General features: G+C 43.0%; 1 protein-coding gene across 1 annotated transcript in view; it reads left to right on the forward strand.

The window, feature by feature from the left end:
• The first annotated feature begins 5,968 nt into the window (after nucleotides 1-5,968).
• LOC118857479 (myeloperoxidase-like) overlaps nucleotides 5,969-14,002 on the forward strand; it is a 48,795-nt gene continuing 40,761 nt past the window's right edge. The window contains 1 exon segment of the mRNA XM_036768154.1: nucleotides 5,969-6,017. Coding sequence (XP_036624049.1) covers nucleotides 5,969-6,017 — 49 coding nt within the window.

Below are 14,002 nucleotides of genomic sequence, written 5' to 3' on the forward strand. Positions count from 1 at the left end.
GGTGAGGAACGGCAAGGAGGCTAGTGTCACTGGATCACAGAATCCCAGCGGAGGTATAAGGTGTAAAAGATTGGAAAGATGGGAAAGGCCCAGATTATGGCTGGCTTTATACACCAAATAGAGGATTTTATTTTTGATCTTAGAGGTGATAGGAAGATAACTTTGGCATTGGAGTAGATGGAATGGGGAGAGACTTGAAGCAGGGAGATCAACTTGCAGGTTATGGCAGTAGTCAAGGTGTGAGGTGATAAGGACCTGCACTAGGGTGATGGCAGTGCCGAAGAAGAGAAGAGGGACATATGTGAGAGATATTACAGATAGAAGCAACAAGACTTGGTAACTGATTGGATATGGGGAGTGAGAGAGTGAGGAGTGGAGGGTGACACCTAGGGTGCCAGCCAGGATTACTGGGAAGATGGTGATGTCCTCAGTAGTAATAAGAAAGATAGGGGGCAGCTAGGTGGTCCAGTGGATAGAGCACTGACCCTGGAGTGAGGAGGACCTGAGTTCAAATTTGGCCTCAGACACTTACTACCTGTGTGACCCTGGGCAAGTCACTTAACCCCCTCCCTCCCTATTGTCTCCAAAAAATAAATAAATAAAAGAAAGTCAGGAAGAGGGGAGGGTTTGGTGAGAAAGATGAGTTCGGTTTTGGACATGTTGAGTTTAACTCTACAGAACATCCAGTTCAAGCTATCTGATACATAGTTGGAGATGCGAGATGAGGTCAATAGAGAGGTTAGAATGGGACAAACAGATTGAAGTCTAAGAAGAATAGTCAAAGATCCCATCTGTGTAGAGATGCCTACCTACCATCTACTAGGAATTCTTTTTTATTTTTATTTTTTTGTTTGATAAATTGATTTTTCTTTTTAATTTACAACATTCAGTTCCACAAGTTTTTGGGTTGCAAATTTTCTCCCCTGCCCTCTCCTTCCCCCTCCCCCCCAAGACAGCATGTAATCCAATGTAGGTTCTACGAATACCTTCACATTGAACTTATTTACATAATAGTCCAGTTGTAAAGAAGAATTATAACCAATGGAATGAATCATGAGAAAGGAGAAATGAAACGAAAAAGGAAGGGAAAAAAAGAGAGCAAATAGTTTGCTCCATCTGGATTCAGACTCCGTAATTCTCTGGATGTGCATAGCTTTTTCCATCATGAGCTTTTGGAGCTGTCTCTGAACCTTGCATTGATGAAAGGAGCCAAGTCTATCAAAGTTAGTCCTTACAGATACCGTGTGTCTGTAATCGCGTATAATGATCTCCTGGTTCTGCTCCCCTCACTCAGCATCAGTTCATATAAGTCTTTCTAGGGTATAATGAAGTCCATCTGTTCCTCATTTCTTATTGCACAATACTATTCTGTTACATTCATATACCACAATTTGTTTAGCCATTCCCCAATTGATGGACATCCCTTTGATTTCCAATTCTTTGTCACCATAAAAAGAGCTGCTATAAATATTTTTGTACATACAGGTCCCTTTCCCACTTGTATGATCTCTTTGGGATATAGCCCTAGAATTGCAATTGCTGGGTCAAAGGGTATGCACATTTTTATAGCCCTTTGGGCATAGGTCCAAATTGCTCTCCAGAACGGCTGGATCAGTTTACAACTCCACCAACAACGTAACAATGTTCCAATTTTCCCACATCCTCTCCAGCATTTATCATTTTCTTGCTTTGTCATGTTAGCCAACCTGACAGGAGAGATGTGGTACTTAAGAGTTGTTCTGATTTGCACTTCTCTAATTAATAGTGATTTCTACTAGGAATTCTTGACCTGGGTTTCAGGGAGAGTCCATGGATGGGTTTCAAGGAATTTTAGGATTTGGATCAGAAAAAAAAAAACTGCATCTCTATTTTCACTAACCTATAACTAAAATTTAACATTTTCTTCAAATATAAATGCACAGTAGTCAACAAAACATGATTCAATGAGGGGTCCATGGGCTTTACCAGATTGCTAATGGGGTTTGTGACACAAAAAACCTAAAGAACCCCTGACTAATCCATTCTCTTCTTTTGACAAGAGGAAACTGAAGCAAGATGAGATGAATGATTTCTCTGAGGTCTGGTAGAAAGAACCGTAAGAGATTAGCATGCCAAAAGGCAATTCCCGAGGTCTGGAGGAGAAAAGGGCTTTAAAGTATCCTTGCAGAGAATGGTTAATAGATTAGCTGGCGTTTGCTCCCAGTAATTAGGCTAGGTAGCAAAACCACAGCTGGAGGGCATTAAATGAAAGGGCAAAGAATTTGAAGCCTGGCAGATAAAGACAAGCATGATGGAGTTCTGGTTTTTTTTTTTAATCCATTTTGGGAAATGAAGTCTGTCTTTTATCCTCCTCCTCATCTTTGCTAGCATTTGTACAGCACCTTAAAGTTTGTAATATGCTTTACAAATATAATTTCATTTGAAACTCACAACAACTTTAGCAGGTAAGTACTACCAGGGTTAGTTACACAACTTTTGAGGTTGGATTTTTTTTGGGGGGGAGGCAAGCAGGGTTAAGTGACTTACCCAGGGTCACACAGCTACTAAGTGTCTGAGGTCAAATTTGAACTCATGTCCTCCTGACTTCAGGACCTGTGCTGTAGCCACTGTGCTGCCTAGCTGCCTCTTGAGATTGAATTTGGATTCATATCTTGCTGACTCCAAGTCTGACTCAGGACATCTAGTTGTCTCATCTCTTAGGCCCTGGGAATCTTGATATCGTCCAGTCTGGTTTGACTCATCTTGGATATTATATAAAGACTATTGGGAGAAGACAGGGTTCTGGAGACTTGGGGATAGCAGGCAAGTCTTGAGGGGGCAGGCCCAGCACTAGAGATTGCAAAGGGCTCCCCAGCCCCTGTTCACAACTGGTTCTTCCCTCTAATCTATAATGTCAAAGCCAACCAACCGAGATCAGGACCCTGACTGCTCTGCAACTCCCCAGCTCCATTCTAGTTCCTTGTTAGGTTAATAAAGACATCCCTTTCCCCTCCTCGATGACCAAATTTTCTTCTTCCCCTCACCTTCTATCCTTCTCTTCCTTCCTGCCCCCCCCCCCAGTTTTCCATCTATTCCTTATGTTTTAACACTTCTCCCTACTCCCCACTCCCAAATTCTCAGGTTCGTCAACCAGTCCAGGAACAGGATCCATTGGAGGTAATTGCCCCAGGATGCAAGGTGGCATATTAGATTCTGTAATAGACTTGGAGTCAGGAAAACCCTGTTCATTTCCTGCCTCAGACACTTTCTGATAGTGTGACTCCAGGCAAGGATCATGAATTCTCCAACTGTGTGACTCTGGGCATCACTTAAATTCTCCAAACCTCAATTTCTCCATCTGTAAAATGAGAGGGTTTGCCTCAGTGACCTTAAAAGTTCCTTCCATCTTTAAATCTATGATCCTATGACTTCTACTCTCACTTAGGGAGCCTTGCGGGGAGGCAGAGCTCCAATCACATGGTCCATTTTAGTAGAGAAAAGGAATAATGTGTGTGTGTGGGTGTGTGTGTGCACATGTGCACAAGGACACATTTCACCCCCACATGGAATGGGTGGTTTTAAGCTACTAGTCTCAATTTCCTCCAACACGTTCTTGGCCCCCCCCCCTTATTTTTGCAGAGGGGAAGGCAGGGCAATTGGGGTTAAGTGACTTGCCCAAGGTCACACAGCTAGTAAGTATGTCAAGTGTCTGAGGCCGGATTTGAACTCAAGTCCTCCGGACTCCAGGGCTGGTGCCCTATTCACTGTGCCACCTAGCTGCTTCTTATTCTTGCTCTTTCAAGGGGGTTAATTTTGGAGTTGCAAGGGACCTCAGGACATCTAGTTCAGCCCCATCCCTTCTCATGTTACAGATGTGGAAACTGAGGCCCAGAGAGGTTAATGGTTTGCCCAAGGTTAGTTAACCCCAGAGATAGTACTTGAACCTGGGTCCAGGGCTTTTCCCTCAGTGAAGGTCAGTCTCTGCATTTTGCACCTTTATTGAAGGTGAATTTCTGGAAGGAGGATTCTGTTCTTGGACGGGCATGGTTTGGGGGAGGGGCTAGTCTGATTCCTGTGTCAGGGTTTGGTAGAGAGGGATTGTCAGACTCCTGTATGCCTTTCCTACCTCTTTAGAATAAGAGAATCAGAATGTTTGATCTGGAGTTAGGGTGATCTAGTATGGCACCCCCATTTTATAGATGAAGCCCAGAGAGAGGAAGTAATGGAACCAAGACTACACAATGGGTTACTTTCAGAATTAGGACTAGAACTCCAAGTGTCCAGTGTCCCATCTCACAATCCTGTGCCCCCATAAACCCTCACCCTGTTGTAGGACCATATTAATTGGCTACTATCCTTTATGCTTACATAGCTTTACTTTTTTTTAAGAAAAAATAAAAAACAGATTTGTATTGAAACTTTTTATTCTTGTGTTGCCTAAAATTTTCCCAATGTCTCCCCTTTTCTCCTGCAAAGAACCATCTCATGTAACAAAGTTTTTTTTTAGAGAAAAAAGAAAGCAAGAAAAGAATGTGAATTCTTTCTCTCCTTCCTTTGTTCTTCTGTTTCTTTGTTTCTTCTTTCCTTCCTTCCTTCCTTTCTTTTCTTTCTTTCTTTCTTTCTTTCTTTCTTTCTTTCTTTCTTTCTTTCTTTCTTTCTTTCTTTCTCCCTTTCTTCCTTTCTTTCTTTCTTTCTTTCTTTCTTTCTTTCTTTCTTTCTTTCTTTCTTTCTTTCTTTCTTTCTTTCTTCCTTTCTTCCTTTCTTTCTTTTCTTTCTTTCTTCCTTCTTTCCTATGCCTATAATCAGCCTGGGCAGTTAATTGGCAGATTGGCTAGATTGCTGGGCCCAAATTTAGGAAGACTCAACTTCATAAGTTCAAATCTGGCCTCAGACACTTACTAGCTGTATGGCCCTGGGCAAGTCACTTAATCCTGTTTGCCTCAGTTTCTTCATCTGTAAAATGAGCTGGAGAAGGAAATGGTAAACTACTCTAGTATCTCTGCCAAGAAAACCCCAAATAGTGTCACCAAGAATCAGACATGACTGAAAAATGCTAGCAACAACAAAAAACAGCCCAGGGAAGGTTTTCCCTATCTCCCCAATTATAACTTCATATATAAGTGTCCATCTGGGCTTAACAATCCCATCCCCCACCACATGGAATCATAGGTAAAATCCTCTACCTTATCTAGTTAGCTGAGCTAGAGTAGATGAGGGAACACTCCAGATCCATAGTCTCATCCCTTTAACCAATCACAGTTCTCAAAGATGCCAAAGTAGAGGCCTGGATGTTCTCCACCAATCACTATCTTGGAGCCCCTGAAAAGGAGGGAGCATTCTTAAGAGCATTCAGAGATAGGACTTTTCCTGTACAAAAGTGGAAAGCAGAGAAGTCATCTTGGAAGCCCCTACTCCCCACTACTATATCCTTCTCCCCCGATCTAGGTGCATATTTAGAGCACCACAGGACCTCCTCATTCCTTTCTCCAGTCCCCAGAATATCTCATAATAAATCTTTTTTTGGACACACAAATCTTGTCTGTGGGTTTTAATCTTTCTCCTGGTAACCAAGTTACTCCATAATCACTCCCTGGATGAGGCCTTTGTTGCTAAATTTTGGAAGGGATAGGAGAAATTGATCAGATCTCTTCAAACTCACACAAAGAGTCAGGATCAGAGATCTAGAACTGAAGGGGCACCCAGAAGCCATCTATTCAAACCCTCATTTTACAGATGGGGGAACCGAGGCCCAAGGTCACATGGGTAGTGAGCATCAGAGGCAAGATGTGAACCCAGGTCCTCTAACTCCAGTGCTTTTTCCATCACAGGACTCATGGTAATTGTAAAGGCTGCTCTGAATGGACCTAATTAACACTTGCTTCCTGGATGACCTCTGGTGACTGCTTGTAGTATTTCCACCTTGAGTGACTTAGCTAGGGATGGAACTGGGAACATCCGAGCAGGGATGTGGTCATGGCCTCCAGGGACCATGTGCAAACCTGAATGGAGCCTTCTGGGCCTGATCGAGGAGGGCAATGGTATGGGAGATAACTGAAGCGTGGGAGTTTGGGTGGAGGTGGGCAAGGGCAAGAATCTCTGTTCAGTTTCCCTTTTGCAGACACTTGAGAGTTCTTTCTTCACTGGTCCTCAGGGAATCTCAGCACTTTCCCTGCAGGGAACTCACCAGGACAGGGGAGGCATTTACTATCTAGCCAGACATCAGAGCAAATGATTTCCGTTGCTGGCCTGTGGCTGCTCTGATTGTCAACAATTTTTCCCCAGAGGCAGATAGGGTCCCTTGTGAGGGCAGCAATAGGACTGCATTCTTTTCCCCAGGATAATTGGCTTAACCAGTTACCCTTGTTAGATACTGTTCTACCCTTGTGCTTTGCTCAGATCTCTAACTTCGGATATCTCAGCAAGGGCATTTTGTAGGGCAATGGAGTCCTGGAGAGAGGAGAGAATTCTGATCCCCCAAAGTCATCGATATGAATAACCTCAAATACTCTCTGTGTTCTTATGTGTATTTCCCTCCAATAAAACAAGTAAAATACAATACCACCACCACCACTACCAAAAAACCCAACAAAAACCCCTCAACCAAACCTCTGTCCTTCCTGCCTAAAAATCTGCCCCCCAAGAGAATTAATTAATTCTCTGTGTCTCTAATAAACATTATTATTGGCTTATTCTCTTCTCATCCTTCTGGATTGCCCTTTCTTTATCTATACTCCCATATAATTGGGATGTGGATGCTTTCATTTCCTTTTCTGATTCTTCCTTAACATTATTCATTCAAGAACTTCTTAATAGTCAGCAACAATTTTATATTTTGCAAAACCTTGTAACATAATATGATCCCATTCAATGCTCACAGTGACCTGTGAGCTAATCAGGACAGGAATAATTTGCCGTTATCATCATCATCGTTATTATCATCGTTATCGTCATCATCATCATCGTCATCCTCCCCATTTTACAGATGACCAATCTGAAACAGAGAGAGGAACTGACTTGTCTAAGGTCTCATCACCAGGCACTGGAAGAGTCAGCACTGGAACCCGGGTGGCCAATAGAAGCTGAAATGCCTATAGCTGTTCTAAGATCTATAGAGCACTTTATATACCTCTCTCATTGCATCTTCCCAACAATGCTGTGAAGGCAGTGCCTACTTATTATTACAGATGAGAAAATGAAAGCCTGGATAGGTTATCAGTCACTTGCCCACGATCGCACTATATAAGCCGCAGAGGTGGGATTCGAACCCAGGTCTGCTCTGATGCCAAGTCCAGTGTTCTCTCCATTATATCAATCAATCAATTAATCAACACGTGTATATTAAGGTGTTACTATGTGTTGGGCATTGTCTTAGAAGCTTGAGATAGAAAGATGAATGAAAATGGAACAGCTTATAATCTATTGGGGGGAGGAAATGTACATAAGTATATATAATAATAACGAAAGCAATAATAATGACCAGAATGTATATAGTCCTCTAAGGTTTGCAAAGCACTTTACGTATGTTATCTCATTGGGTTTTCACAGTGATCCTCAAAGTAGGTACTACAATTATTGCCATTTTACAGAGCAGGAAACTGAGGCTGAGATAGGTTAATTGGCTTGCCCAGTTCACGCAGTTGGTAAGTGTTCATCCTAATGCCAAGTCCAGCTCTCTATCTTTTACACCACGTAGTTGTCTATACTTCCTTGGACTCAGGCTCTTTATCTGCTAAATGAAGAAGTTGTGTTCAATGACCTCTAAGGTCCCTCTCTTCCAGGTCTAGGTCTGGCATCCCATGATCCCTCACAGGACTCCTCCCCTTCCTCCCCAACTGTAACGTCTGCACTTGCAACCTCTTCTTGCTTGGAGACCAGTAGAGCCAGGAGACAAATTGGAGTTAGCAGCCCAAGCTGGGCAAGCATTGTCTCGCTTTTCTATTTGTATCTCTAACACTTAACTCAGTGTCTTGCACGTAGTAAGCACGTAATAAATATTTGTGTTCTTTTTTCCTTCCTCCCTCTTTCCTCCCTCCCTCCCTTCCTTCCTCCTTTAACTACCTTCCTTCCTTCCTCCTTCCCTCCCTCCTCCCTTCTTTCTTCCCTCCCTTCTTTCCTCCCTCTCTTCTTTTCTCCCTTTCTCCTTCCCTCCCTTCTTTCTTTCCTTCTTCCCTCCCTCCCTTCCTCCCTTCCTTCCTTCCTTCCTTCCTTCCTTCCTTCCTTCCTTCCTTTCATCTTTCCTCCCTTCCTTCCCATTCTCTTCCATTCCTTTCCAGACAGGGTTCAAGATCATAGGATCATAGCATCTTAGTTTTAGAGCTGGAAAGAGTCCTTAGAGACCTTGGAGATATTCTATTCCTTCCTCTGACACTCAGAATCCCTAGTTTTCTTAAAAGTTTAGCTCAAATGCTCCTTCCTACATGAGGCCTCTCCTGATCACCCTTAGCTGCTAGTGCTTCTCCATAAATATCTTATATTTACTTTTATATACTTATTTTTTCTATACTTATCTGTGTACATGTCTCATCAGATAAAAGATAAGCTCCTTGAAGTGGGGACTATTTCATTTAGTTTTTTTGTTTTTTTTTTTTCTTTTTGGAAGGCAAATTGGGTTAAGTGACTTGTCTGAGGTCACACAGCTAGTACATGTGTCAAGTGTCTGAGGCCTCATTTGAACTCAGGTCCTCCTGACTCCAGGGCCGGTGATCTACTCACTGTGCCACCTAGCTGCTCCCATTTAATCTTTTTTTAAAAGCCCTAATGCTTAGTTAGTGGCTTGGTGTAGTGCCTGACACATAACAGGTGCCTAATAAATGTTTGCTGATTGATTTGTTGGTTGATGTACTAAGGGAGAGAGAGGGAGGGAGGGAGAAAGAGGGAGGGGAGGGAGAGAGGGAGGGAGAGAGAGATACAGAGAGAAAGAGAGAGAGAGAGAGACAGAGACAGAGACAGAGAGAGACAGAAGCAGACAGAGAGAGACAGACAGGTAGACAGAGACAGACAGACACACATACACACAAAAACAGAAAGAGAGAGAGAGAGAGAGAGAGAGAGAGAGATGTAATCACTTGTTCAAAGTCACTCAGGTAATAAATAACTGAGCTAGGATTAGATCCAAGTCCCACACTCAAAATCCACTGTTCATTGTACTAAACAGCACTTCTTAAGGGTGAGGGGCTTGGAAGACAGTGTTGAAAATAACATGGAATTTTTATGTATTTTTCAAACTGGTAAGCAATAGGAAATGGAGACTCATGCTTTCATTAAAAAAATACACTTGTGCTCTGCTATGTACAGGGAAATGCTGATTAAATTTGTTTTTTAAGTTCAGAATTTAACAAACAAAATTTAAACCCTCAAAAAAGGGCATAGATATGGGGCATATTTTGAGGGAGTACATTGCCACAACCACACAGTTATGAGTCTGTGGAGTGACCAGACCCCAACTAGCAGTCTTTCCCTGCTCCTAATTATTTACGAGATCGTTAAGTGGAGAAGACACAGAGGCAGCAGAGTTTCATCTTCTCTGGCATTTCTAGAGTGTGGACAAAGGCTTCATGTATCCTTTAGATTCCTTCCTGGGACCTCCTTCGGACATTGGGTCAGAGGAAGAGATGGGAAGGAGGATTAGCTGGTTGTACTGCCAATCAATATGTAGCCTGATAATAAAGATAATGGTAATAGTTGTAGTTTGTACAGTGATTGAAGATTTACAAATGTTTCTATGTGTCATCTCATTTGTTTCTCATAATCTATTTTTGTCCCCACAGATGAAGAGATTAAGGTTCATCCTCTAAATGCATGAAGCGCAGACTCACAGTTCTGGAGACTAGACCCCACACACAAATTTCTTTTTTTTAAATTAGATTTTTATTTTTAATTTACAACACTAAGTTTTACATGTTCTTGAGTTTCAAGTTTTCTTCCCTTCCCTCCCCTCCTCCTTCCTGCCTCCAAGACGGCATGCAGTCCGATATAGATTCTACATAAACTTTCTCATTAAACTTATTTACACAATAGTCAAGTTGCAAAGAAGATTTATGACCAATGGAATGAATCACTAGAGAGAAGAAACAAAACCAAAAAAAGAAAAAAAGAGAAAGAGAGCAAATACTTTGCCTCAATCTGCATTCAGATTCCACAGTTCTTTCTCCGGATATAGCTAGCTTTTCCCATCATGAGTCCTTTGGAGCTGTCTTTGAGCTTTGTATTGCTGAGGAGAGCCAAGTCTATCAAAGTTAGTCATCACAGAATCAATGTCTGTGGTTGTCTACAATGTCCTCCTGATTCTATTCCTCTCACTCAGCATCAGATCATGTAGGTCTTTCCAGGTTATTATGAAGTCTGTATCTTCCCCATTTCTTATAGCACAATAGTATTCCATTACATTCATATACCACAATTTGTTTAGCCATTCCCCAATTGATGGGCATCCCATTGATTTCCAAATCTTTGCCACCACAAAAAGAGCTGCTATAAATATTTTTGTACATACGGGTCCCTTTCCCACTTGCCACACACAGATTTCTTCCCTGCCCTCCTGGGGCTCTCTACAAATCTATAAGATGTTGAAGTAACAGAAAATTCCAGTGGGAGATTTTCTAATTCTTCAATAACTCCCTCCAAGCACCAATCTGAAGATAAGGACATTTCTTTCTTATTTTCATTTTCCCAGGTCTCCTGGGAGAGAGGACTAATTTCTATAGCTCAAGGCTTTTTGAAAGGAATGACCACTTCTCCAGATTTACTTATGCAAATCATCCCCCTTGTGAGGGAGATGGAATCTGAGTAAGAGTAATTTCCTCATTACTTAGACCAGTGAGAATCTGCTGTCTCACACCCAGCATTCCATTTACTCCTTCCCCAGAGCTATAAAAGACCAGTATCTCTTGCTGCCTGTTAGGGATGCAGAGGCAGAAGACCACAGGTAATATTGTAACTTCTTTCTTCATGGGGTTCAAATGGGTGCTTGGTTTTCAGGGCTGGTGAGGTGTGTGTTTCTAGAGTAGTCAAAGGCAATGAGTTGAGGCTAGGGATTTCAGCCTGGCTACTAAGGAGAAAGAAGTCAGGAGTTAAGATGAGGGATGGTGAGAGAGGTCCTCATAGTCCTAGGAGAAAGGTGGCACCTTAATAGTGGAAAAAAGGCTCTGAGTGGGGTGACCTTGGGACTCAAAGGTAGGTATGACAGTTCCTCTGCCCTAAGTCTCCCATCTTTGCAAATCCATGCTGAACATGGCAGCGACCTGCCCTAAACTGAGGAATTAAATGAAGAGATCCTAGGAGATCACAGGAGTGGAGATGTAGACCTTAAAGGGACCTGGTCATCTAATTCAACTCCTTATTTTATAGATGAGAGAACTGAGGCTGATGGGGGAGAAACGACTCCTTAAAAGTTGCATAAAAGGTGCACTGGGATTCAATCCCAGGTCCTCTGACCCCAGAGCCATCAGCAATCTGAACAGCTCAGAGCCCTGTACAAACACAAGGCATCCTCATTATTATGCTGGGGTGGAGTGGTCAGAGAGTCACATTTGGACTCAGAAGACCTAGGTTCAAATTCTAGCATTGCCACTTACTTAGCTATGTGATCCATGCTTGAATGGTATGACCTTGGCCAAGTCACTTTGCTTTTGGGCCTTAGTTTCCTCACTACTTCTTCACTATTTACCTTCCCTACCTGTGGTAGGGAAAGTGATAGAGCCAGGATTAGAATTCAGGTCCTTGAACTCTAAGCCCAGTTATATAGTGATACTACAGTGCAGAAAAGGGGTTCAGAGGGTGATAGAAACAGGGCAGAAGACAAGAGGAACCATTGAGAGAATTGGTGCTAAGTTTTCTTTAGGTTATAGGGTAAGAGGAGTCAGTGGTCCCTCAAGGTTGCTGACCCTAGAGATCCCAAGTGGACTCAGTCTTCAGACCAGGAGGTACTTTTGGGTCAGGCACTACTCTGCTCTGCCTTGGTGGGAGAGTGTTTGGCAGAGAAATTTGTGATAGGGGAACTGATACATAAGGAGGTAGCAGGTAGGCTGGAAGAGGGTAGGGGGACCTTGTGAAGGGGAGATATTGGGTAGACTTGAGGAGGGTAGAGAGATCTTAAGGGAAGGGAGGTAGCAGACAGGTCCTGAGGCCAAGAAGGGGTAGAATTGGGGGTAGAGAAGAATAGTCAGGCATTGCCCCTTCCTCCTACTAGGTCCAGAAGCTTGGGCAGGAAGAGCTGTCCCAAAAGTGAGTGAGATCACTGGCATCTGAGGCAAAGCCCCAGGCCTCTATCCTAGTTCCATCTGGGGTAGTGGGTTTTCTCTCACTAGGTCTTCAAACAGGCTGGATGAGCACTTGTCAGGCACACCGTAGAGTGGGTATTGTTCCCACTTTCCTACTTAGGTATAAGATGCTGAAGTCCTTTCCCACTCTGACATTCTGTGGTTTTTGTTAAGGAAAGCTCAGCCCTCCTAAATCAAGATTCTTACAGAAGCAGCTATGGGTACTAGGGTCTACTGACTCAAAGCTCTTTCTTCTTTCTTCCCCTTTCACAACTGGTAACTGCCATCTCTCAAACTTCTCTTTCAGCCATGGAAGTGCTCTGGATTCTAGTGGCATTGAATCTGCTCCGGCCATCGGCAATGGCCTTGTCAGGTATCATGCCCACCCTTTTCCCCATGTGCCTTCTCCTTCTTCCCCAACTTCCCCAAACGTTCCGCCATTTTAGAGTTCTAAGCTTTTGTTCACTTTGCACTGTTGAATTCATTGAGTTTTAACTCAAGAGTTTGAAGGAAATCCTTCATTTTACAGATGAGAATGAGGCCCAGGGAGGCAAAGTCACTTACCCAAGGTCTCACTGGGGGCAGAAATGGGATTTGTTCTGTGTGTCCCCTGATTCTGTCTGGACTCAGTGATCTTTCCACCAGACCATACAACCTCAGTAATAGCCCCATTGTTCCACATGGGGCACTGTGGTCCAAGACATCTCATGGATTCCCAGATGGTGGGAAAAGGTTTCAATCAGTATTCTAGGATTTAGAACTGGAAGTTCTAAATTAGACTTGATCTTATTAGACTTGATCTGGAAGGTGGATACAATAAAATCACCCAACAATCACTAGTATTATAGAGCACTTTAAGGTTTTCAAATCCTTTACAAATATCATCTCATTTGAATATCATAATAACCATGGAAGGTAGGTGCTGTTATCTCCATTTTATAGATGAGGAAACTGAGGCAAATGGAGGTAAAGTGATTTGTCAAAGTGTCAAGGCTGGATTTGAAACTACATCTTCCTTACTCCAAACTCCAGCATTCTGTACCACCCAGATGCTTCAGGAAATAGCAATGTCCTTACTACTTCCATCGCAGTTGTTGAGAGGAGGGTGTTTTGTAAACCTTAAAGAAGTATAGAAATCCAAATTGTTTTTGGTTGTCCAGTCTAATCCCTCCACTGTAGTGGCATGTATCCCTATGCCAGGGGAGGCTGAGGCTGGTGGGTCAATTGAGTTTGGAATTCTGAGCTGCCATTGGGCTAGAGCCAATTGGGTGGTCCACATTAGTCCCCTGAGGGTGGAATACACCTACCAGGCAGCCTTAGGAGGGGCAAATTGGTCAGGTCCCAAACAGAGCAGGTCAAAGCTTCTATGCCTGTTAGCAGTGAAGCTGGTCTGTGAGTGGCCTCTATACTTCTAGTCAGGCAGCGAGACCCGTCATAAACACAAAGAGAAAACCAACTTTGGCCCAACATCACACAGCTTCTCAGCTCCAGAATTGTGATTAAGATCCAGATTATCTGTCATCAAATCCAATGATCTGGAGCATTATTTCTGGGAAACCTGTGTTACAATTAAAAATAGCATGGCTGACCAGGTGGGGCAGTGGACAGAGCACTGGTCCTGGAGTCCATAGGGATAAGAAGTGGACCTGTGATTTCAGAGATATAGGGAAATTCTTCAGGAGGAAACTCCTTTCACCAATGCCAGCTGGCATTATCTCTGCAACATATACTTGTAGAGAGTTACCTAGAGGACCTAGATGTGAGAT

This window comes from Trichosurus vulpecula, chromosome 7 (genome assembly GCF_011100635.1).
Source record: "Trichosurus vulpecula isolate mTriVul1 chromosome 7, mTriVul1.pri, whole genome shotgun sequence".
Lineage (NCBI taxonomy): Eukaryota > Metazoa > Chordata > Mammalia > Diprotodontia > Phalangeridae > Trichosurus > Trichosurus vulpecula.